This window comes from Sphaerodactylus townsendi, linkage group LG07, assembly GCF_021028975.2.
Source record: "Sphaerodactylus townsendi isolate TG3544 linkage group LG07, MPM_Stown_v2.3, whole genome shotgun sequence".
Lineage (NCBI taxonomy): Eukaryota > Metazoa > Chordata > Lepidosauria > Squamata > Sphaerodactylidae > Sphaerodactylus > Sphaerodactylus townsendi.
The window spans coordinates 12135083-12159731 of record NC_059431.1 but is presented as its reverse complement, the minus strand read 5'-3'; the positions used below and the strand labels follow the sequence as shown (position 1 = coordinate 12159731).

Genomic DNA, 24649 nt, shown 5'->3' with positions numbered 1-24649 from the left:
TAAGACGGCACTGAGAATGTTTATTGCAAAATCCTCAAGCGCTGTGAATATATATCTATCACCACCTGGAAGGTGCTGTCTCAAGAAAAGATAGCTTTCAGCTCACACCAGGATCCTGTATGCTTTGCTGGATGCAAAGCTGAGAAGGGCACAGTCCCCGAACCTGTTCTTGAATACCAGGGCTCATGCCCGCTTCCAATTTGTTAATTAATTAATTTGAATTCTTTATTGCATTTTTAGGTCGCCCCTCCCCTTGCAGGAACAAGACACAATATCCAAAGTAGGCAAGTGATCTAGGCGCAACTCATCACTAACTAAGGGAGAGTTAGAGAAGGAGCCAGGGAACAGGAAAGGTGAAAGAGAGCCAGCGTGGCGTAGTGGTTCAGAGCAGGTGGATTCTAATCTGGAGAACCGGGTTTGATTCCCCTGCTCCTCCACCTGAGTGGCAGAGCTCATGGGTTTCCGCACTCCTACATTCCTGCTGGGTGACCTTGAGCCCGTTATAGTTCTTTCAGAACTCTCTCAGCCCCACCTGCCGCACAAGGTGTCTGTTGTGGGCAGAGGAAGGGAAAGGAGCTTGGAAGAAGAAGAAGAAGAAGAAGAAGAAGAAGAAGAAGAAGAAGAAGAAGAAGAAGAAGAAGAAGAGGAGGAGGAGGAGGAGGAGGAGGAGGAGGAGTTTGGATTTATATCCGCCCTTTCTCTCCTGCAGGAGACTCAAAGGGGCTCACAATCTCCTTGCCCTTCCCCCCTCACAACAAACACCCTGTCAGGTAGGTGGGGCTGAGAGAGCTCCGAGAAGCTGTGACTAGCCCAAGGTCACCCAGCTGGCATGTGTGGGAGTGTACAGGCTAATCTGAATTCCCCAGATAAGCCTCCACAGCTCAGGCGGCAGAGCTGGGAATCAAGCCCGGTTCCTCCAGATTAGATACACGAGCTCTTAACCTCCTACGCCACTGCTGCTCCTTGAGCCACCATGAGTCTCCTTACAGGGGATAAAGGTGGGGTATAAATCCAAACTCTTCTTCTTCTTACTAGCCCTTGTAAACTTGGAATCATGATAACAGACCCTTGGTTGGCCACCGAATGTCTTCCGTTCAGGGCAGTTCCTCAGTGCCTCAGACTTTGGGAGGTTCCATTGCTTGGTTGTTTATTTTGATATGCTCACTTATGCATGTATCCCTGCTTTGGTCACGTTATAAGAATGTGTCACCGGCAACCAAGATCAAGTTAATTCGTGCCGTAGCGTTCCCTGTTGCCACATACAGGTGTGAAAGCTGGGCAATTAAGAAGGCTGATAGGAAGAAAGCAGATCCCCTTTAAATGTGGTGTTGGAAGAGAGAGTTTCAGATACCACGGACAGCCAAAACGAGAACAACAGTGACAACAAATAAGTGGGTTCTAGATCAAATCAAGCCTGAACCGTCCTTAGAAGCTCAAATGACTAAACGGAAGCCGTTGTATTTTGGTTACATTATGAGAAGACAAAGAGCGACTGGAAAAGACAATAATGCTAGGAAAACTTGAAGGCAGCAGGAAAAGAGGCAAACCCAACATGAGATGGATTGACGTTAGAAAGGAAGCCACGGCCCCCGGTTTGCAAGACTGTTAATGATTGGATGTTTTGGAAGACATTAATTGATAGGGTCGACGTAAGCTGGAAGCGACTTGATATCATAGCACACATTTATCTATTCATTATTTAGCTGCATCCTACCCCCCCCCCCACAAAAAAAATGAGGATCCAAAGCAGTTTATATCAGCCACATCAATCCTCCATTTTATCCACACTACAACCCTGTGAGTTGAGAGTTCGTGTCTGGCCCAAGGTCGTCTGGAGCAGCAGTGGCATAGGAGGTTAAGAGCTCATGTATCTAATCTGGAGGAACCGGGTTTGATTCCCAGCTCTGCCGCCTGAGCTGTGGAGGCTTATCTGGGGGATTCAGATTAGCCTGTACACTCCCACACACGCCAGCTGGGTGACCTTGGGCTAGTCACAGCTTCTCGGAGCTCTCTCAGCCCCACCTACCTCACAGGGTGTTTGTTGTGAGGGGGGAAGGGAAAGGAGATTGTAAGCCCCTTTGAGTCTCCTGCAGGAGAGAAAGGGGGGATATAAATCCAAACTCTTCTTCTTCTACTACAACCCTATGAGTTGAGAGTTCGTGTCTGGCCCAAGGTCATTTGGAAATCTTCTGCGACAGAGTGAAGATTTGAATGTGGGTCTCCAAGATCCGAGTCCAAACTCTCTAACCCACGCTCCACGCTGACTGTTTTGGCGTTTGCATTGAATAAAATGCTGGTGCATACATTAATGCTTGCAGCACACAGAAGGTTAATGACCTATTGGCGCATTCCCTCAAGACTGGATCTGGACGAGAAAAGTTATAGGTGGAGAGCAGTTTTATTCCACAGAAAACAAAGATTTGTCCTCTCTCTCCCCCCACCCACCCCTTAATAGCTATTGATGTTCCAGCCTCCAGGAAGGCGATTTCCTATAATCAGCCCATGGGCGACATTTGCCAAGGAATGTTTTGGAGGCGAAAGAGCCCAAAGGGGGTAAAACCAATTGGCCTCTTCCTCCTCCCATTCCAGGGGATGTCCAGCCGCCCTGCGTGATAACAAAAAAACAGGATATCCCCACTTAAACGCTGAAGCCGAGCACACTTAACAAGAGCGGTGTTCACATTGTCATATTTACCTTTTGGATTAAATGTCAAATGAGGGTAGTCGCCCCCCCCCCCCCCGCGCACATCTGTCTGTCCGCCCTGTCTTCCCTCCCTCAGAGATGTCTTGGAGACATTCGCCATAACCCTCCATTGAGCGCCTTTATTTGTGCAGCCATAAAGTCTAGCGATCTAATGGGCTATTTAATATTTAAATCAGAGCTACAGAAAAATTGATGAGTATACCTAGAGAAGGAAGGATGAAGCCGGGGGGTGGGGTGGGTGGGGGAAGAGCTGTAAACAGGGGTGGGGGGGTGGGCTCCCTTCCAAGTCTGTTTCCCGGCCATTCCTTAAAATAAGAAAATAAAGTTGCAAAGTTGAAATAGCGGGGTGCTGTGTGGTTTCCGGGCTGCATGGCCGTATTCTAGCAGCATTCTCTCCTGACGTTTCGCCTGCATCTGTGGCTGGCATCTTCAGAGGATCCTCTGAAGATGCCAGCCACAGATGCAGGCGAAACGTCAGGAGAGAATGCTGCTAGAACACGGCCATACAACCTGGAAACCACACAGCACCCAAGTGATTCCGGCCGTGAAAACCTTTGACAATGCAAAGTCAAAATATTTATTGTCGAAGGCTTTCACAGCTGGAATCACCGGTGTGTGGTGCGGTCTTCAGAGATGCCAACCACAGATGCAAGCGAAACGTCGGGAGAAAATGCTACTAGAACACGGCCATACAGCCCGGAAACCACACAACACCCCAAAGTTGAAACATATCATACCTTTCATGCTCAAATATATAGAGCACATTGTCTTGCTGGTGGGCGATGATGGAACTAGGGTGGCATGGTGTTTAGGATGCTGGACTGAGATATAGGAGACCCAGGTTTGAATCCCCACTCTGCTGTGGAAGATTCGTGTGTTTGTTTGCCAACCTCCAGGCGCGCCCTGGAGAATTCCTGGAATTACAGCTGACCTCCAGATAACAAGATATCTTTCGCAGGTAGATATTGTTCAGTTACACCGTGCATTTTAATGTGCAATAGAAGAAGAAGAAGAAGAGTTTGGATTTATATCCGCCCTTTCTCTCCTGTAGGAGACTCAAAGGGGCTGACAATCTCCTTGCCCTTCCTCCTCACAACAAACACCCTGTGAGGTGGGTGGGGCTGGGAGAGCTCCGAGAAGCTGTGACTAGCCCAAGGTCACCCAGCTGGCGTGTGTGGGAGTGCACAGGCTAATCTGAATTCCCCAGATAAGCCTCCACAGCTCAGGCGGCAGAGCTGGGAATCAAACCCGGTTCCTCCAGATTAGATACACGAGCTCTTAACCTCTTACGCCACTGCTGCTCCAATAGGACTCATGCTCACATGAAGAGACTCATAAATAAGTTCCCTCCGCTGAAGCTGTAGCAGAAGACACAAAAGGTAATATTGAAGCTCCTGGGCCCAATCTAAGTTTGAATTGGGGGATTTTCCAGCAGGGCACACTATTTGGGCATATAAATGTTTTCAGCCAAAACGATCATTGAATAAAAGTGAGCTGGCTAAAGTGAGAACTTACAATGTGCTCTCTAAGAGAGTTAGAGCCAGCATGGTGTAGTGGTTAAGAGCAGGTGGACTCTAATCTGGAAAACCGGGTTTGATTCCCCACTCCTCCACATGAAGCCTGCTGGGTGATCGTGCGCCAGTCACAGTTCTCTCAGAACTCAATCAGCCCACCTACCACACAAGGTGCCTGTTGTGGGGAGAGGAAGAAAAAAGGCTTTGCGAGCCATTTTAAGACTTCTTACAGGAGAGAAAGGCAGGGTATAAATCCAAACTCTTCCTCTTCCAGCAGTGGCGTAGGAGGTTAAGAGCTCGTGTATCTAATCTGGAGGAACCGGGTTTGATTCCCTGCTCTGCCGCCTGAGCTGTGGAGGCTTATCTGGGGAATTCAGATTAGCCTGTGCACTCCCACACACGCCAGCTGGGTGACCTTGGGCTAGTCACAGCTTCTCGGAGCTCTCTCAGCCTCACCTACCTCACAGGGTGTTTGTTGTGAGGGGGGAAGGGCAAGGAGATTGTCAGCCCCTTTGAGTCTCCTACAGGAGAGAAAGGGGGGTATACATCCAAACTCTTCTTCTTCTCTTCTTCTCTTCTTTTTATTCTAGTCGAAGCACATCCATTTCAACGGGCTAACACTGGAGTAACTCTGCATAGGATTGCACCGAAAGAATTCAGTCCTAAACAGAATTACACCCTTCCAGTCTAAATCTGGGGCAGTGTCCAGTGAACCTCACATTTTACAGCAATTCCAAAACAACAACAATAGATATTTTTGAAGACCAAAACAGGGTGAAACTGTAGTGGGGTTAACTCCCCTCTCCCCCCGTTGTTATTTTCTAAATAATAAATCATAGTTACAAAGATAACAGTGTTGTGCTGTGGATTTTCAGATAAACAGATGTGGTGAAATGAAAAGAACAGAGGCAGAAGCCTTCCGCCCCAGGGAAGGAATTGTCTGTGACTGGGTTTGCTGACTGCCCCAACCGCTTCTGGGAGCTGCGCCTAAAAGTTGCAGAGGAGTCGGGATGATTATGTTATAGTTTATTTTCCAGGTCTGTACACTGATTCCCCTCAACCCCAAGGCCCGATTTCTCCCAACCAGCAGCCAATGACACAAAAAATATCACCCCTTTTGCTTGATCCCCTTTAAATTGGGGGCATGAAGGTGATTTATAAGGAATCTCACCTACGGTCTGTCAGTCAATAATGTCCACTCAGACTGGATCTAGCTGTCCAGGTTCTGAGATGGAGGTCTATTTCATAACCTTCTACCTGATTCTGTGTTGGTTCCCCGTTGCCAGAGTATCAATATATCAGCAAACACTGAGATCTATTAGTTCCAGGGGAAATATTAATACATGCTTTCCTTTGAAGCAGTCATCCTGTCCACAAGTCACAGGGAACGCATGTATAATCAATATACAGGGCATGCTTCATCTATCTTCTGTCTATATATAAAAAGCAAACCGTCCGTTTGTGAGTCGTGCTCTAACTCCGAAACCACTGGACAGATTGCTTTCAAATTTTCACTCAACGTGCCTTTCCAATGTGGGCAGGTTTTCGGATATTCACATTGCTGAAATTCAATACCTGAGCCAGGTAAAATGTCTTTTTCCTGGCGCACCAGGCCATGAAGCTGGTTGTGTTTAACTGTCATCCTTAGAATGTTCGTGCAGCATGTCTGTGGCCTGAGGGGTTGGTATGCCCTTACAATGTTCCAGTAGGTGGCCAGAGATGAGCAGTTAAAACAGTAAATAGGTAATGAAAGTGGGTATGCAAACATATACACCGCTTTATGAGACGCCAGGTGGGGTTCCCCACCAATAATAACACAATAATAATAATACGCAGGTAACTTTCACTTCCTGCTGCTCCTGCCACCCACTGCTACCACACAATACACACATCCAGTTTCATCCTCAATATCACAGCCCTCACTCTTGCCCCTCCCTCACATCCAAACACCTTCACTTTGTAACACCTTCCTCACCTTATATTACTCCTACAGCTCTCTTTTACCTAAAAGCTTGCCAACTGGAGTTTGCCTTTTTTCTTCTAAGAAAATCCATGTAAGTGGGCTTAACCAAGCACTGCTTCATGCCAGCTTCTTTTGCATCGCGTATCCTTTAAGAACCCAGAGAGCTGGCCTCGATCTGAGCGCCTCGCCACCCTGCCTCTGCTGCCTGACTGGGATAGCATGCTTGCCCCAGTTCTGCCTTACCCAAGCCAGGACTGTGCGTGTCAACCAGCCTCATGTGCACAGCGGGATTCACTCTGACAGTTCCGTTGTGGAATGGGAAGGGTTACCTTATACTAAAAAAACAAGACACCACCATATAACCATGTGAATTGAAAAGGGAAAGAGGGATTCCATTTGACCACCCCAAAAGGCTATGCTGCGGATCATTGGACCAGCATGGACATCTGTGTGGGTTGCGGACTGTGATGAGAAGGACAATTGCCACAGCAACGCGTGGCCGGGCCCCGCTAGTTTTTCTTTATAAATGCCTTGAATAATTCTCATGTTACGTTCAGTGGGCATGCAGTGTCTCCTGTGATGCCGACCTCACATTTATCCAGATACTGGTTTCATTTGTTAAGGGAACACACATTTTCTCTTGGTTGCAAACAGAATTATGCATCTACAAGCATGTGCATTTACTGTAACAAGGAATCTGAGGCTTTCTACGACCAGATGATGGCCTGTTAGCCTTTTTGACGGATTCTCCAACAAACACCCTCCAAGGAGCGCAGATCTGCCCATAATGGGAATTCCAAGTGATTTCCCAACCAGAGGATCAGATCCACCAAGCTGCCTCTCTTCACCTCCATGGAAGTAAGGACAGATGGAAATAGCTAGGTAGTAAGTCCCTAAACGTATTTGGCGGGGAGGAGGGGAGAGGCTGGAATGGTATTTTAATGATTGACACAAGGGAGCCCTGCAGGGGAATCATAGTTGAGCATCTTAATGATGTCAGGCTTAGAAAGAGGGGGGGGGGGGGGTTGGATTATAACTTTGGCGTACCTGTGTTTGTGTGTCTTTGCTGTGTCACACCCAGTTGCTCTCAGAAAGACAATTAGTTTAACAGTGCCTTGGCTCCAACTGTCTGCCAACTGCTGAATTGCATTGCAAATTAACCTGGAGTTTATCACTGGCCATTAACTCTTCAAAGGCAGTCGTGGAACGAGATTTCCAGCAGCTCTTTGAAAGCACTGTCTGGTAATTCCGGTTTGAACAAACGAGTGGCTCGGAGTCCCCCCCCCCCCCCCCCACTTCTTCTGGACAATCTCTCAGGGTTTGTCTGGTTTCTTGCCGGGATGGTTCCATTGAATAATAAATATGGATGTTGGCGCAGACAGAATGGCAGCTACAAATGATTTGGGGGTGGGGGGGGAAATTGTTTTTTAATTTTGGGAATTGCTGTGACTAAAATGCTTTAATCTGTAATGCTTCGGAGAGCTTTCAGCAATTGGAAAAAAAAATGTAGTGCATGTAGAAACAGGTGTATCTGAACTAAGCCGGATGTCTGCATCAGATAAAGAGAGGGAAAGTAACTCGGCTCACTTATCTAGGTCATCGTCGTACTGATGGAAAAGAATGGGTTGCAGAGTTTGAATGAGTTCCAGGACAGAAAGGAGGAAGTAGCTCTCAAGAGCCTTGGTCACACTTAGAAACCTGATTTTCAGACGTCTTCCACAAAGATGCACGGAAGTGTTTTGCCTCAGAGGAGGACTGGTTTCTAGAGGACCCAGTAGAGTATGAGAAGTTAGTGCAGGAACCTTGAGCTCAGAAACTAGCTTGTAGCCTGTGCTGGCTACGTGCCCCCCACGAATGCACAGTGCTTCAGAAGTTTCTGAACTTTCTTCAGTGGCACTCAAGAAGAAGAAGAAGAAGAAGAAGAAGAAGAAGAAGGAGAAGAAGAAGGAGAAGAAGAAGAAGAAGAAGAAGAAGAAGAAGAAGAAGAAGAAGAAGAAGAAGAAGAAGAAGAAGAAGGAGAAGAAGAAGGAGAAGAAGAAGAAGAAGAAGAAGGAGAAGAAGAAGAAGGAGAAGAAGAAGAAGAAGGAGAAGAAGAAGGAGAAGAAGAAGAAGAAGGAGAAGAAGAAGAAGAAGGAGAAGAAGAAGAAGAAGAAGAAGAAGAGTTGGATTTATAACCCCACTTTCTCTCCTGGCATGCGTTGGAGAGCACAAACTAATCTGGTTCACCAGATAAGCTAGATAGACAGATAAACCTTTATTAGGCATAGAATCCATATAACAGCCAACATTGTCCAAACAAGTATCCCATACATGAGAACCATCGCAGGTAATCATTTCAAAGTTTCTCTAAGGAACCTAGCTACAAAAGTTAAAATCTCGGAGGCAGAATTGTTTAGTAGAAATGTAATCTTCCCCACAGCAGAGTATTCATTAATGATTACAGGACAAAGAGCAAAAAGTCTGGTCCTAGATCCCTTGTATTTGGGGCAGTCAAGCAATATATGTTCCATAGTTTGTATTGCTGTGATACAATGAGGACATTTCCGCTCTTGCAGGTCGATTCTTTGGAACCTTCCCTGTAGCATAGAGCAAGGGAAGGCGTTACAACACCAGATAAGCCTACACAGTTCAAGTGGCAGAGCGGGGAATCAAACCCGGTTCACCAGATTACAGTGCACCTGCTTTTAACTGTGAACTGCGTCAACTGTGTATTTTCTTCCTTCCAAGGTGACTATAGGAGAGATCATCCATAAAACCTGGATATCACCACTGCTACTATGTGGCCTTCCTTTTCTGGATAACCTAGGCTAGCTTGCTTGTCAGATTTTAGAAGATAAGCAGGGTTGGCGCTGACTAATACTTGTCTAGGCACAGAATTGATTCTACATGCCCTTTTTACTGTCCTCTTTATGTTAATATTCGGGCCAAATCTTTTAATTCCCTCCTGTTTAAGAAGAAGATACAAACTGACAAAGGCGATTTCCACACAGGGCAAATATAACAGATACAGGACGCAATACAAATTGTTTTGGGGAGGAGACTTCGCCCAGGTCCCATTGCCAAAACGAGTCTGCCCCTTTATTTCCCTCAACCTGGGATTTTTGAAAATCACTAAACCAGCAATCCTTTTGCAAAGCCCTGAGTCAGAGCTGCTCCCATGTGAACAGCCAGGGAAGAGGCGCTTTATTTCGCTCCCTTCCACCGCACCGTCCACGGTCAGGGAGAATCTGCCTGTCATTGCTATGCCGATTGTCGCACAATACGCCTGCGTAGCTGTGCATGTGCAACATGCAAAAGTGAAACACTGCACACGGGCAACACTTTTGCGTGTTGCATGTGCGCAGCTACGCAGGTGCAGCTGATCGTATTGCGCAACGATCGGCATAGCTGTGGGGGTTCATTTCTGTATGCCTGCGCAGCTACGCATGTGTTGCAGGAAATTTTTTTAAAGCAAAGCATCTCCGTGCAAAGGCATGAAGGCAACCCATATTGTTTCCAAGGGCTCCAATCGCTGCCTGCACGGAACTCACATGAACGGGGAAAAGGAAAACAGGTTCCTCTATAACGCCTGAAACCTGTTACATATTTGCTATGCGAAATCGACCAAAGCTAGGGGAGCATTTGTTTTGGGAAATCAGAACCCAATCACAAGAGAATTGGTGGCAAAGCCTTTGCAGCGTGCCCTGATACCCTGTTTCCCCAAATATAAGACATCCCCTGAAAATAAGACCTAGTAGAGGTTTTGCTGAAGTGCGAAATATAAGGCATCCCCCGACAGTAAGACGTAGCAAAGTTTTTGTTTGGAAGCATGCCCGACGAACAGAACACAGAAAAATAAGACATCCCCTGAAAGTAAGACATAGCACATCTTTGGGAGCAAAAATTGATATAAGACACTGTCTTATATTCGGGGAAACAGGGTAGTTTCCTAATCTAGCCTACACGTGACATTTTTTCTGGCTGTTGTAAATTTCTTAGGGTCTGTGTCTTATTTAATTTTGTATTTGTAATATAGGCCAGTAAAAGGCCTTTGTTGTTGTTATTTGGATGGGAAACCAGCAAGGAAGTCCAGGGTCAGGCAGCCAATGGCAAACCAACCCCTGTTTCTTTCTTGCCCTGACGACTCTTTGGCATCGCCTTGTCAGTTGTGACTTGATGGCCCTTTTTCATCTCTGCTACGTTCTTAGAGGAAGAAGAAGAGAAGAAGAGTTTGGATTTATATCCCCCCTTTCTCTCCTGCAGGAGACTCAAAGTGGCTGATAATCTCCTTGCCCTTCCCCCATCACAACAAACACCCTGTGAGGCGGGTGGGGCTGAGAGAGCTCCGAAAAGCTGTGACTAGCCCAAGGTCACCCAGCTGGCGTGTGTGGGAGTGCACAGGCTAATCTGAATTCCCCAGATAAGCCTCCACAGCTCAGGCGGCAGAGCGGGGAATCAAACCCGGTTCCTCCAGATTAGATACACGAGCTCTTAACCTCCTACGCCACTGCTGCTCCTTAGCAGGTAAGGCAGAGGTGGGATCCAACCAGTTCTCACCACTTCTCTAGAAGTGGTTACTGATTTTTTCTGAGTGCCAAGAAGGGGTTACTAAAGCAACCTCCCTGCCCAATCGGGACTGGAGGTGCGTGTGTGTGGCGGCGCCACTGTTTGAATCCCACCACCATCGGAACCGGTTATTCAAATTTTTGGATCCCACCACTGAGGTAAGGTTATTGCCAGTTTGCAGCCTGAAGACGGCACCTTTATTTTCAATCATCCCCCTGCGCTGAGAAGGTGAAATTTCTCCTGGGATGAAGAAGACATTTATTCCTGTTGTGCTGGTAATAAAAGCACGAGACAGAAAATAAAACCTGCTTGGGAACTCATTTTATAAATTGTCCGCAAGATGAAGAGCTTTCTTTGACTCCAGTACCAACCTCCCAGACATCTCCCAGGCTCTAACCGGAACGATCTTGAATTTTCGCTGAGAAACGACCTCTGTCACCTGGGCGTGGCTTACATTTCCACCTCCGTGTTTTCCCCGGGCGTGTCCAACTTTCTTTATAAATCATAACTGGATTTGTTTACAGCGCCAGAGCACTGGCGGAGTTGATTCTGCTGGGCCCCGGGCGACCGAGCTTCCCTGATCCTGAACCACTGCCCGGTTAATGCATAAAAGACGACGGAGAGAGACTTGTGGTGCGCCCAGACAACCTTTTGCTGCAGGGACGTATGATATTAAGGTGGCACCAGACAACCCGGCCAGACACCTGACTGGATGCAAAGTATTTATTTAATTTGAATCTTGACGTTCTGCCCATCAGGCACTCCAAATGGCTACCCTGGCGTAAAACAATGTGTTCTTAACAAAGTTTTCGGGATTGGCAGACCATAAAAGTCTGACCTGACCTGCCAAAGAGTAGAGCTGGTAAGCTTCCAGCGACACGGGGTTTTCTCCGAAGAAGATCTGCTCAGGGCATAAAGCGGCTGCAGTGAGGCCTCGCCCAAAAGCCAGACAGGGAGACTCAGATGGCAAAAGGGGTGTCTGAAGGTAGAACAATAGAATTGGAAAGGACCATAGAGGCCATCTAGCCCAACCCCCTGCTCCATGCAGCATTGCAGGATTCCGCCACCCCATCACAACTACGACCCGGTCCCAAACTCTCCGTGGTTAGACCGGGATCAAATGAGCCCTTGTTGATCCCGATCTCCTTGTGGGAATTGGGAGCAGGGCCAGCTGTAGAAATGTGAGGTGGGGAGAGCCCGACATGTTCCAATCCTGATCTCCAGGTGGAGATTTGTGGCTGGGTGTGCTCTGTTCAACTGGGCCCCTGCTCTGAACTCCACAGGGACTTGGGGGGGCAGCTTGGGGGGGGCATAGTGCACAGCGTGAGCCCCTTATGCCATTTTTATGAAGCTATGCCCCTGCAGGCACCCCCCCCCCCAAATCTCCAGGAATTTCCCAGGCAGGAGTTGGCAACCAGAAACCCTACCCTTCCACATGAGCCAAATCAAACCTGCTTCACTCCTATGTTGACCTCATAAGAACATAAGAACTAGCCTGCTGGATCAGACCAGAGTCCATCTAGTCCAGCTCTCTGCTACTCGCAGTGGCCCACCAGGTGCCTTTGGGAGCTCACAAGCAGGAGGTGAAAGCAATGGCCTTCTGCTGCTGCTGCTCCCAAGCACTTGGTCTGCTAAGGCATTTGCAACCTCAGATCAAGGGGGATCAAGATTGGTAGCCATAGATCGACTTCTCCTCCATCAATCTGTCCAAGCCCCTTTTAAAGCTATCCAGGTTAGTGGCCATCGCCCCCTCCTGTGGCAGCATATTCCAAACACCAATCACACGTTGTGAATAGGTAACCACATAAGGCCAGGTAAGATGAACAAATGTTACCGACTTTCATAAAACAGTTGTCAGACAGGTGAAAGAAAGACATTAAGATTTGGGATGCGGAGTCCGGAATTGTGTTCTACTAAAATTGGCTTTGTGGCTGTGTCTGAGAGAGGGCGGAGAAGAATCCCCCTGGAAAGAGAATCTTACAAAGTAAAGTACATCCGTCCCCAAAGTCACAGACCACTGGAAACTCTTTCGTTGCTTCCCTGATACAGCAGATTCCATAACAGGTCAAGCAAAATGCATGACCCTCAGCGATCTGTGGTCTTTGTTGAGCCTTGAGGCATAGCTCGGGAACCCCAGTCTGTTGCAAAGAAGTTTGATTGGTGATAACATCCTCCAGGAATTTGCAGTGGCGATAGATGCCCTCCGTGACTTCAGTGAGCCTCATCTGGGAGGCATTTTGTAAACACCTTTTCCAACCAGAACCGAACGGTGCCAAATACTTACTGACTCAATGGCATATGGGTGTGTTTATGCTAGTCTAGGAAATGTGGTTATTCTGAATTTCATTGGGGCTCAAACTGGGTCTCTATAGTAGAGAAAGGTGGGGTAGAAACAGGGGTGGATTTCAGCCAGTTCACACCAGTTTGGCAGAACCGGTACCTAATTTTTTGTTGAGTTTGGCGAACCGGTTGTTAAAAGCGGCTTTCAGATCCCAGGAGCAGCTGGTATCTTGCCGCTCAGCTGCTCTGATGCGCTAAAAAAGAGCAGCAGTGGCGCAGTGGTTAAGAGCAGGTGTACTGTAATCTGAAGGAACCGGGTTTGATTCCCCGCTCTGCCGCATGAGCTGTGGAGGCTTCTCTGGGGAATTCAGATTAGCTTGTGCACTCCCACACATGCCAGCTGGGTGACCTTGGGCTAGTCACAGTTCTTGGGAGCTCTCTCAGCCCCACCTACCTGACAGGGTGTTTGTTGTGAGGGGGAAAGGGAAAGGAGTTTGTCAGCCCCTTTGAGTCTCCTTACAGGAGAGAAAGGGGGGATATAAATCCAACTCTTCTTCTTCTTCTTCTTCTTCTTCTTCTTCTTCTTCTTCTTCTTCTTCTTCTTCTTCTTCTTCTTCTTCTTCTTCTTCTTCTTCTTCTTCTTCTTCTTCTTCTTCTTCTTCTTCTTCTTCTTCTTCTTCTTCTTCTTCTAAAAGGCCTGCTGCCCCCTCTCCCAGGGAAACGAGGAGGCCCCATTGCCCCCCTCCACCCCCATAAGTTCCTCCGCAGCAGGTAAGTGTGGGGGGGTGGGGGCAACCGGTTGTTAAATTATTGGAATCTCAGCACTGGGTAGAAATGAAGTAAATAAATTACTAGTTGGTGATGTTTTAGTTAGAAAGAACTGTGGTGTAGTGGTTAAGAGCAGGTAGACTCTAATCTGGAGAACTGGGTTTGATTCCCCTCTCCTTCACATGAGCTTATGACTCTTATCTGGTGAACTGGATTTGTTTCCAGACTCCTACACATGAGGCCTGCTGGGTGACCTTGGGCCAGTCACAGTTCTCTCTAAACTCTCACAACCCCACCTACCTCACAAGGTGTCTGTTGTGGGGAGAGGAAAGGAAGAGGAGTTTGTAAGCCACCTTGAGTCTCCTTACAGGAGAGACGGGTAGGGTATAAATCCAAACTCCTCTTCCGCTAATTTGGAGGGGTTGTTTTCCTTCTGGATCAACAAAGCTGCTTATACTGAATATAGTAGGACACGTGGGGGCTTTCCGCACTACAGAAGGGAGCTAAGGTCGACTCGGTTCCCTTCAGTGGGGGGTGATTCCAGGCTGTCCGCACAGCAACTTACTTGGCCCCCTGGAACCGAGCTAAGTGGGCGGGATCATCTTGGTGCCTGTTTCGCCCCTCGATCGTGATTGGAACTTGTGTTACCATGGGAAACGGGAGCGTTCTTTTTTTTAAACAGTTTTTACAGTTTACAGTTACATGCCCGCCACGACTCTCCGTTCTGCGCATGCCACAAAAGCGGCTCCTGAGTGGTTGAACAGATGAGGTGTCGTTTCAATGCGTCTGCACTTTGAAGCTTCCAGCAGAAAGGTGCAGTTCATAACTGCGACAGGGATGTCGCAGTTCTGAGGGGAGGGGGAACTGAGACAAAACAACGTTGAGCTCAGTTGCAGTGCGGATACAGTGAGGTGAACCTAGATAGAAACCAGCACAACTCTGTCAGTGCGGAAAGCCCTTAAGTGTATGTTGGATTAGGAATGAGGCCAGTACTAGGTCTCAAAATTTAAACCAGATTTTTCAGGGTAGGCTCTGATTTTCCCCATAAGATGACCATTGACTCTACTAGATCAGGGGTAGGGAACCTGCGGCTCTCCAGATGTTCAGGAACTACAATTCCCATCAGCCCCTTCCAGCATGGCCAATTGGCCATGCTGACAGGGGCTGATGGGAATTGTAGTTCCTGAACATCTGGAGAGCCGCAGGTTCCCTACCCCTGTACTAGATAAACATATGACATATTCACTAAAACAAGGTGGCTTGCAATAATACTTAAAAACAATGTGGTTGAAATTAAAGTAAAATAAGAAACCCCAACTTTCTCTTCCTGTTAATCGTGATTATTCTCACAATTCTGCGTTTTATTTTGGTTCCGCTAGGTCAGGCGCCACTAGCCTGGTTTCATCAGATCTCAGAAATTAAGCAAGGTCAGCCCTGGTTGGGAAAACCATGGTGGATTTCCCCACTTTACCCTCGACCCAAAGGTTGCTGTGACACGCTTACTCCCAGCCAGCGTACATTTCTGGCATGCAGCTCCTGGAGCTTTCCCCACGCACCTCCTCCGCAAGAAGATCATGCGCGGGGTCATCAAAAGGCATACCGCTTCGAGGGGCGCCAGGAATGACTCCGCAGCTAAGTGGGCGACTGAGTAATGGCAGCGTCCGGGGCAGCTGGGCGCTTATCGCCGCCCTATAGTGGGAAGTGCTGGAGGACCCCGCAGCTAAAGGAGAATGGCGCACGCAGCAGCAGGTAAGTGGGGAAACGACCCAAGATGGGAGACCAAGGAAATCCAAGGTTGATGTACAGCGGGAAGCAATAGCAAACCACCTCTCTTCATCTTGTCTTAAAAATCCCTACCAGTTTGCCATAAGCCACAGGCGACTCGACGGCACTCTACACCCACCCATGTTTTATTGAAGGTGAGCAAAAGCACAAAACGAATCACTCACATATTACATACATATTTTTCTTCATATATAATCAGTTTATTTATATATGTAATCAATTGCATATAATTAATGCATAGAATAAAGGACTCTTTTAAATGATAGAATGAATTACGTCGGCTTCTATGAACTGTTAATGAATAGTCACACTTTTATATTAGCTGATCTATCTGTAATGTTTGAATATTTCCTCAGTCTCCCTGCCCACGTGAAAACCCCACCCAAAGAGAGTTTTTCAACACATAATTTTAACACAAGGAACACCAAATACGCCTCCTGCTCCTTTTCAGCCTGATAAAGTACATCCCAAGAAGAGGTTTATCTGGTAACTGTGCTGCTAGAAGCTAAAATGGCTGTACTGAAGCTCCTGCCCTTTAGTCAATCGAAAAGACTCACAGGGAAAGACAATAACACTAGGAAACGTGGATGACAGTCGGAAAAGAGGAAGACCCTCCCAGAGATGATTGACACAGTCCACAGCCAACAGACTGCATGATCTGAGCCAGGCTGTTAATGACTGGTAATTTTGGCAGTCACTGAATCATATGTCAGAAGACACTTGATGGGACATAATCCCCCTAAACAGGGCCTCCGTTCTCGTCTCCCACCTTTTCCCCTATCTCCTAGCAGCAGCCTGCTCTGGGAACCCAGACTAATATGTGTCATTCCTGCTAGGCAGTTGAGCCCCCCTACCTCCTAGCAGCAGCCTGATCTGGGATGCTGGGCAGTCGAGCCCCCCTACCTCCTAGCAGCAGCCTGATCTGGGATGCTGGGCAGTCGAGCCCCCCTACCTCCTAGCAGCAGCCTGATCTGGGATGCTGGGCAGTCGAGCCCCCCTACCTCCTAGCAGCAGCCTGATCTGGGATGCTGGGCAGTCGAGCCCCCCTACCTCCTAGCAGCAGCCTGATCTGGGAAGCTGGGCAGTCGAGCCCCCCTACCTCCTGGCAGCAGCCTGATCAGCTGAGATGCTGGGCAGTCGAGCCCCCCTACCTCCTAGCAGCAGCCTGATCTGGGATGCTGGGCAGTCGAGCCCCCCTACCTCCTAGCAGCAGCCTGATCTGGGAAGCTGGGCAGTCGAGCCCCCCTACCTCCTAGCAGCAGCCTGATCTGGGATGCTGGGCAGTCGAGCCCCCCTACCTCCTAGCAGCAGCAGCCTGATCTGGGAAGCTGGGCAGTGAGAGTCTCCCAATTCTAGCAGCAGCGCCTGATTCAGATGCTGGGCCGAGCCCCCTACCTCCTGTGGTAGCAGCAGCTGATCTGGGATGCTGGCAGTCAGCCCCTGACCTCCCTGCAGCAGCCTGGATCTGGGATGCTGGGCAGAGTCGAAACCCCCCCTACCCTCCTAGCAGCAGCCCTGATCACAGGATGCTGGGCACAGTCGGGAAACCCCCACCTCCTAGCAGCGAGCCTGATCTGGGATGCTGGGCAGTCGAGAAACCCCTACCTCCTAGCAGCAGCCTGATCTGGGATGCTGGGCAGTCGAGCCCCCCTACCTCCTAGCAGCAGCCTGATCTGGGATGCTGGGCAGTCGAGCCCCCCTACCTCCTACCAGCAGCCTGATCTGGGATGCTGGGCAGTTGAGCCCCCCCTACCTCTTAGCAGTAACTGACTTGGGGGAACTGGGCGTGCGCAGCAGAACCTGCAAAAAGCCTCCGGAACTTCTAAGGAGCAGTCGTAGGAAGGCGATTCGCGTGGCAGCACGCCCCGGCTATTCCGGGCGACTGAGCACCCCTCACCTCCTGCCCCTTCTCTGCCCCCCCGCCTTGCATCTTGCCCCCACATGCCCTTTAGGAATCACAAACCCCCCGATTGATTTTCAACTCGCCCCCGAGATGGCCAGTCTTCTTCCTGATGTTACCGCCCCCCCCCCTCTCCTCCCTCCCTGCCTGCCCCAGACTCCAGGAATTAAAGCGCGAGGAGGAGGCGGCAGAGAGAAAGGGCGGAAAAAAAATAGCTCGCAGCCACCCGATGCCTCCTCCTTTGCGCAACACAATCGCCTTCTCTTTTTTTCCCTGCCAAAATAAAAAAGCGACAGGGTGTCTAGACGCCCACGTGACGAGGCGCGGGGACGGCCGGGGAAGGGAGGAGGAGGGGGGGGGTCGGTTGCCTGGCTGGGCAGGCCAGCGCCGCTGCGCAGTCGGCAGGCCGGAGGGGGGGGGGGAGGCGGGCGCTTGGAGAGGAGGAGCCGCCGCCGCCGCCGCCGCCGGGCGCTTGGAGAGGAGCGCGCCCCGGCCGGAGCCCAGCGCCAGCCCCCCTGCACCGGAGAGGCGCCGCCGGCCGTGCCGCTCGCCCTCGGGGGGGGGGGGGGACCCCGGCCCCGCCACCCGCTCGCCCTTGCGGGGAAGGCAGGCAAGAAGGAGGAGGCGGCCCGGACTGAAGGAGCCGGAGAGGAGAGGACAGGAGAGGAGGAGAGCCGCGCGCGCCCTCCGGAGCGCACCGCCTGGCCGGGCTCCTGCTGCCCTGGCCGGGAAAGGAGGGAGCGGAGCGGCGGCGACAGGAGGCGGAGCGGCGGCTCCTGCTGCTTCTTCCCCGCCCTCCTCTTCCTCCTCCTCCTCCTCCTCCTCCTCCCCCCCGCAGCGGGCGCGTCTGGAGAGGGGCGATGCGCAGCTTGCAAGGAGGCCACCGAGGAGGCAGCAGCAGCACCGCAGGCCGGCCGGGCGCCCTCTGAAGCCGCCCCGACGAGCCCGGATTGGAGAGGAGCGCAGCGCCCGGCAGGGCAGGAGGAGCCGCCAGCGCCACTTCGCCCGGGGTCGCCCGGCCCTCCCCTCCGCCGCCGCCGCCGCCGCCGCCGCCCGCTTTCTTCGCTCCCTCCTGCAAGGAGGAGGAGGAGGAGGAGGAGGAGGGAGGGGAAGAGAAGGCGGGGGGTGGAGAGATCGCAAAGGGGGAAGAACTTTTACTCTCGCCGCCCGCCCGGCTCTTCTTTTGGGGCAGTGAGGAACGGCGAAGGAAACACCCCGCGCTGGAAAGCCGCGACGCCAGCCCGGCCGGGGAGGCGACACACACGAAGAGCCCAGCAACGCGGGGAGCCGGAGGAGAGGAGTCCGCCGAGACGCGTCGAGCCTGCCTGCTGCGGATTGTGGCCCCCGCCCTCGATTTTTCTCTCCCCCCCCCCCCGGAAAGATCCGGACCCCTCTTGGGGTTTTTTTTTTTGGAGGGATCGGCACTTGGGGGGTTTGCTTTCCCCACCCCCCGTTCGCCAGGCCGCCCCCTCCTTTTCCCCACCTTCCCTTTTGGTTGGATTTTACACCTACTTTTGAAGCACTTCGGCCTCCGAGGAGGGGGGGGCAGAAATTCCTGGCTGACGTCCCCCCCCCCTCCTTATTTATTAACCAAGACAAACCTTCTTCCACTCGAAGTTTGGCTCTCTGGACGGGGGCTTTTTCCCCCTCTCCCGGAGGGTGGCTAAAAGAGGCGCCTCCTGTCCCTTGCAATTCCTAACCACCCCCACCCCCACCCCCCATTTTTTTTTTTAAAGAACCGCCAGGATTGTTGTGCTTTGGGTTTGGACCGACTGCAACTTCGCCGGCGCGCGCAGAAGAGCCAGGCAGGGCAGCGGCAGGATTCGAACCCGGGCCGGGCCCCCCGAGCGGCGTATGCTCCAGCTGGCTCTGGCGGGCGCACCCCCCAAAGGAGCCGCCGTCTCCGCCGCCGCCCCCCGGCCGCCCCCGGGCTCCCTGCTGCGCCCGCGCCTGTGCCCGCTGCTCGTCTCAGGCTGCTTCTGCTGGCTGCCCGGACTCGGCGCGCGGATCCTTCATGAGTGGCGCACGGGATGCGCGCTTCTTAGCCGGGGATCCCTCCTGCCGTCCCGCATGTTCAGGACCAAACGCTCGGGCCTCGTCCGGAGACTCTGGCGGAGCCGCGCGCCCGGTGGCGGCGGCGGCGGCGGCGGCGGGGAAGAAGGAGGCGGCGGCGGCGGCGGCGGAGGAGGCGACCTGGCCGAGGGCGCGGCGGACGGCGTCCGGGCGCATGGAGGTGGCGGCCGAGGGGGCTGCTGCCTGGGCAAGGCGGCCAAGCTGGGCAAGGCGCCGGCGGGCTCGGAGGCGGAGCTGAAGGCGCTGACCCAGGCCGTGCTGAAGCGCCTGAAGGAGCGGCACCTGGAGGGCCTGCTGCAAGCCGTCGAGAGCCGCGGCGCCGCCCGCACCGCCTGCCTGCCGCTGCCCGCCAAGCTGGACTCCAAGCTGGGCCCGCACTGGTACCCGCTGCCGCTGCTGCTGGCCAAGGTCTTCCGCTGGCCCGACCTGCGCCACTGCGCCGAGGTGAAGCGCCTGCCCGGCTGCGAGTCCTACGGCAAGGCGCACCCGGACCTCGTCTGCTGCAACCCCTACCACCTCAGCCGCCTCTGCGAGCTCGGTAAGCGGGGCCCCCCCAAAGGGAGGGGGCGCGTGGGGAGGAAGCCGGGTGCCTGGTGACACTTGACCCCCTTTCTGCCCCCCTTCCCCCCTCTTCCAAAGAGTTCGGATCTTGCACAGACCCTTCTGCATTGCACGCGTGGATGAAGCCGGGTGGCTGGTGACACTTCCTGACCCCCTTTCTGCCCCCCTCTTCCAAAGAGTGCGGATCTTGCAAAGACCCTTCTGCATTGCACGCGTGGGTGAAGCCGGGTGGCTGGTGACACTTCTTGACCCCTTCCCTTAACCACTCTTCCAGAGTTCGGGTCTTGCACGTGTGGATTCCTTTCAGTCGCCCTCTTTTCTCCCCCCCCCCCCTCCATCCTCCCCACAGGATCTTGCGCGGGTTCATTGCACGTGTGGATGAAGCATCCCGACTTCTAGCCCACCTTTCTCTTCCCCACCTTCCAAACAGTTCAGATCTTGCAAAGTGTGGATTCCACGTGTGGATGTTTTGCACGGGTGGAAGCAGGGATTGTCTGAACAGACACGGGAGTCAGGCCTTCCCACTTCTGGCGATGGGGGTTCTGTTAGGACAGTGTCCCATTGGAGAATTTTCTCTGGTCCAACCAGCTTCCATCTTAAGGGGTCATAATACCCTTCTAGGTCTGTCGGACTGTTTGAAAAAAACATTTTAATTGGGTTTAAAACTTTTCTCCCCCTATCCCACAAAGCCATAGAGGCCTTGGGGCTGCCCGCCTATGTCTGCATGCTTCTCTGCAGAGAGGGGGGGAAAAGATTCCCCGGGAGAGTTTTAATTTTAGCTTGCAAAGAAGCCCGGGGGAGTTTTCCACAGTGTTGGACAGCCCTTAAAAAAAAAAAATCCTCTCCAAGTCTGGGTGTGTGTCTGGTTCCTGCGGTTCTTATGCTAGAGGCAGAACTGGAGAAGGTGGCGGAACACCCATTTTCATGCTGACAGGCCTCCCCGGCTGGGAACTTTTCAAAATAATCCAGGTTATTGCCAGGATCCTACAACAAACAGCGGCACGGATCTGACCCTTGCAGAGTTAGAAGTGTGCAAAGAAACCCCAGCAAAGTGTGAGAGACCAGCAACCCCCCATTAGATCTTTGATTTTTTTTAATATACAAATTTCCAGCCGGCTGAAGGTGTTTGCAGAAGAGCAATGCCCACCCCCCAAGACTACCTCACAATAATTCCCCTCTCAGTATTTCTCTGGTGCTATAACATAAAAAAAGAAAACAACATACTTCCCAGACATCAGGGGCCTATCCCACTTCCTTTCCTCCTTTGGGCAAAGGACCCTTTTGGGTTTCCAAACTCAGAAGGGAGAGTGAATGAAAGAGAGAAAGAGAGAGATCTTCTTTGAAATACTCTGCTCAAAAAGTTCTTTTAAAAAGTTCAAAGCCTGTATGTTTTTTTCAAAAAAAAGTAGGTAACTGCTTTGGTATGTTTTCAATTCCTCCCCTGTCTAACAAGCTCCTTCCCTTCTGAACAAAAAAACTGTAACTTTGTGTAGTGTGTGTGTGTGTGGGGGGGGGTGTTCACTGCAGTCTAATTTGCAAGGTTTGGGGTGTGTGGGACAACTCACAAGTCTCCAAAGAGGCTTATTGAAGACTTGTCTTTTTTGGGGGGGGGGGGGGGGGGGGGTTTTTGATTCTCTAATGTCAATATCCTTGCTTCTGGGGTACAACTCATCTAGTACATTTTTTGTTTATTACTGGTTAAAGACCACAACAATGAATTATTATTGTTGTTGTTGTTATTATAGCCCCTCATAGGCGCCCCTTTGTCATGCGGAAGGGGCGCTGAGAGCTATGCTGGAGATACACTCCCAGAAGGGGCTCCCAAGACAGACAGGTCTCAACTGAGAAACCAGATTAAGAGCTTCCATGCAATCTAATTTGCAAGATTTGGGGAGGTGACCACTCATAAGTCTCCAAAGAGGCTTATTGAAGACTTGTCTTGGGGGGGGGGGGGGGTTGTGAATGTTTTTGATTCTCTAATGTCAATATTCTTTTCTTATGGTGTGCAACTGATCCAATACTTTTCTTGTTTATTACTGGTTAAACACCATAACAATGAATTCATGTTGTTGTTGTTGTTATTGGGGGAGGGGGTGGAAGGAGCATGCTCTAAGCCGCCCCCCTCCCCAGATAAACTTCTGCACTCCTTTAAAAAGCGTTGCACAGTTTGCATAGGTTGCTGCAGAAGGACTGGGGGGGGGGGAAACCTGTTCAGAGGTTGGAGGGGAAAGGGGGGGGGGGGAAAATGGGAGCCTGGCTTTCTGCTCACCCCCTCCCCCCTTTCCCTGGGCTCTCTGTGAAATGTTAAGTGTGCATGCAGGCCGGTTTGCTGGGATTATCAGGGAGCCGAGATCAGTGGGTGATTTCCAGAGCCGCACCATTTCCAGCCCAGCCCAGCCAAGGAGGCCTCGCTCTCGAGACAGCCAGAAGAGCAGATAGCAAAAGAGACTGGCGCCAGCCGGCCCCTTTTGTTTATCTGACAGTTAAATATCAAGGCAATCGCCGCTGAGCTGCCCTGCCTCCAACCCCCAGAGCTAAAGACAAACTGGATTGCTACAAGAATGCCTCTGTTATCATAAGTTCCTATCTTTCTCTCCCTCCCCCCTCTTTTTTTTTCTCATGGCCCTGCATTTATTTTCTCTGTTCTTTTCTAATTCCAGAGTCGCCCCCTCCTCCTTATACCAGATACCCAATGGATTTTCTCAAACCAACTGGTAAGTTAAGTTTTTTTAAAAATTTGTTTAGAAACAGACCTGAGAATCTGGGGACTTCGGGAAAGCAAGAAAGGCAGAGGTTTTCTCGGAGGGGGATGTATCCCACACACTCCTTGTATTTCTAAAAAACCCTTTTTACTTTGCTTTTTATTTTTCTGGTTGTCTGAAACCAGACTGGTCCACTGGTTTACTCGGGTCTTGTGTTTTCTGCTGGCTGGAGTAGGTCTCCTAAAGGGATAATTGTGTGCAAACCCCATTAAGATAAGTGGGATCTACTCTGAAGTCAGTGTGGACTGGGGGATTGTAAACCTTTTTGTTTCTTGAAAACCTTCCCAACTTTGCAAGATACTGCAAAGGCTTGAAAGGAAGTTCTGCCGGGGGTCAGTCCAGGTTTACCTGAATCCATATCCCAGACTTGGAAAACAAATGCTTTCCTCACTGGCGGTTGGCTCCTGGTGGGTGTTTACTCAGAAGTAATCCTAGCTAATTCAATGAGGCGATCTCCTAGGCCGGCATAACAGCTTCTTCTGTTTTTCAAAAACATGGTGACAGATCAACCGTGCATTTGGCTCATGGTGTTAGCAGCAGAAGAATACACCGAGAAATTAGGATTTTTGCAAAAGGCTGGTCAGGTTAGGAGTGAATTTCACATCAGGTGGGTGTCTAAAAATGCCTGTGTTTTAATTTTTTTTGCATCAACTCCTGTAACATGGGCACAAACAGTTTTTTTTTTAAAAATGCATGAAGGGGGGCACACAGACATTTTTAGCACAACTTCCCTCAGCATGCTTGTTGCTTTTAATTGGGTGGCATTCTGCCAGGGCCCATTCGAGCCTGGCACCAAATGCTGTTGCGGTTGTCTGCATAAACTTTTTGGCTGGCAGCGGGCTCACCCTGTGCTAGATAAATAGCGCTTGCATTGTGGAAGAGAGAGAGAGAGTTGAGTGCCCCTCGCAGCAAGAGAGCAGGAGAGGGATTGGGGGGGGAAATCGGAAGTGTGGATGAAACCGACAGGGAGGGAAATAAAATTCCACGAGCCCGGCTTCATGTTTCTCCTGAAAATTAATGGGCTGAAATGCAGATTGAAGAGTAGCGGCCTTCATTGATTAAATCCTGATGGCAAAGGAGCGAGCTAAAGCCCGTTAAAAATAGATTCCTTTGGAGAGGCCCACTTGCCTTTCTTTCCCCATTGAAAAGATTTGGTGAGTTCATAAGTTGGGAAGGAACTGGTTTCTCTGTGCAAAGAGTCACTACTCCAGCTTCGAAAAAGAGCTCCTGTGTCTTTTAGACTGTAAGCGCCTCGCGGGCAGGGAGTCTGCCATCTCTTTGGTTATTAAACTTTGTAAAGCACAATGTCTATTGAGGTATTACTATTGCTGTTTTAGGAAATCGGGGTTCAGCTATGGCATCCCCCCCATATGAATTAAGCTCGCTTCTGCATTTAATTTTATGGTGTCTGTCTTGATATCTTGATGGTCTTCGCTTTTAAAATGGACTCCCCCCCCCTCCCCCAGGATTTGTGACCAGTACAGATGTATGGTCTCTGCAAGAAGGTTAAACATTTTGTTAAGCAAATGAGTTGCAAGGGGTGGAATATGATTTCACTCTAGACTAGGCTGCTTCATTAAAACCAGAATATTCACCTAATGGCCTGTCTTTCTTCCTGGTAGAGTTTTTTTATGGGTGGCTGTAGCAGAGACTTGTGAGTTCCTGAACCTTCTCTCAGTTTCAGAGTATAGCCCTGCTGGTCTGAAGTAGAATAGCTAGATTCAAGGCCAGTAGCACCTTGGAGACAAATAAGGTTTTTGGGGTATAAGTTTTGGAGAGTCAGAGCCCCGGCTT

The 24649-nt window shown here is 50.6% G+C and overlaps 1 protein-coding gene across 1 annotated transcript in view; it reads left to right on the top strand.

Moving 5' to 3' along the window:
- Positions 1-18560: 18560 nt before the first annotated feature.
- The window catches only part of SMAD7 (SMAD family member 7), a 52955-nt gene continuing 46866 nt past the window's right edge, over positions 18561-24649 (top strand). Inside the window, exons 1-2 of the mRNA XM_048503915.1 lie at positions 18561-20070; positions 22754-22807. Of these exons, the coding sequence (XP_048359872.1) occupies positions 19314-20070; positions 22754-22807 (811 nt within the window). The 5' untranslated portion in view covers positions 18561-19313. The remainder of the gene's footprint in view (positions 20071-22753; positions 22808-24649) is intronic.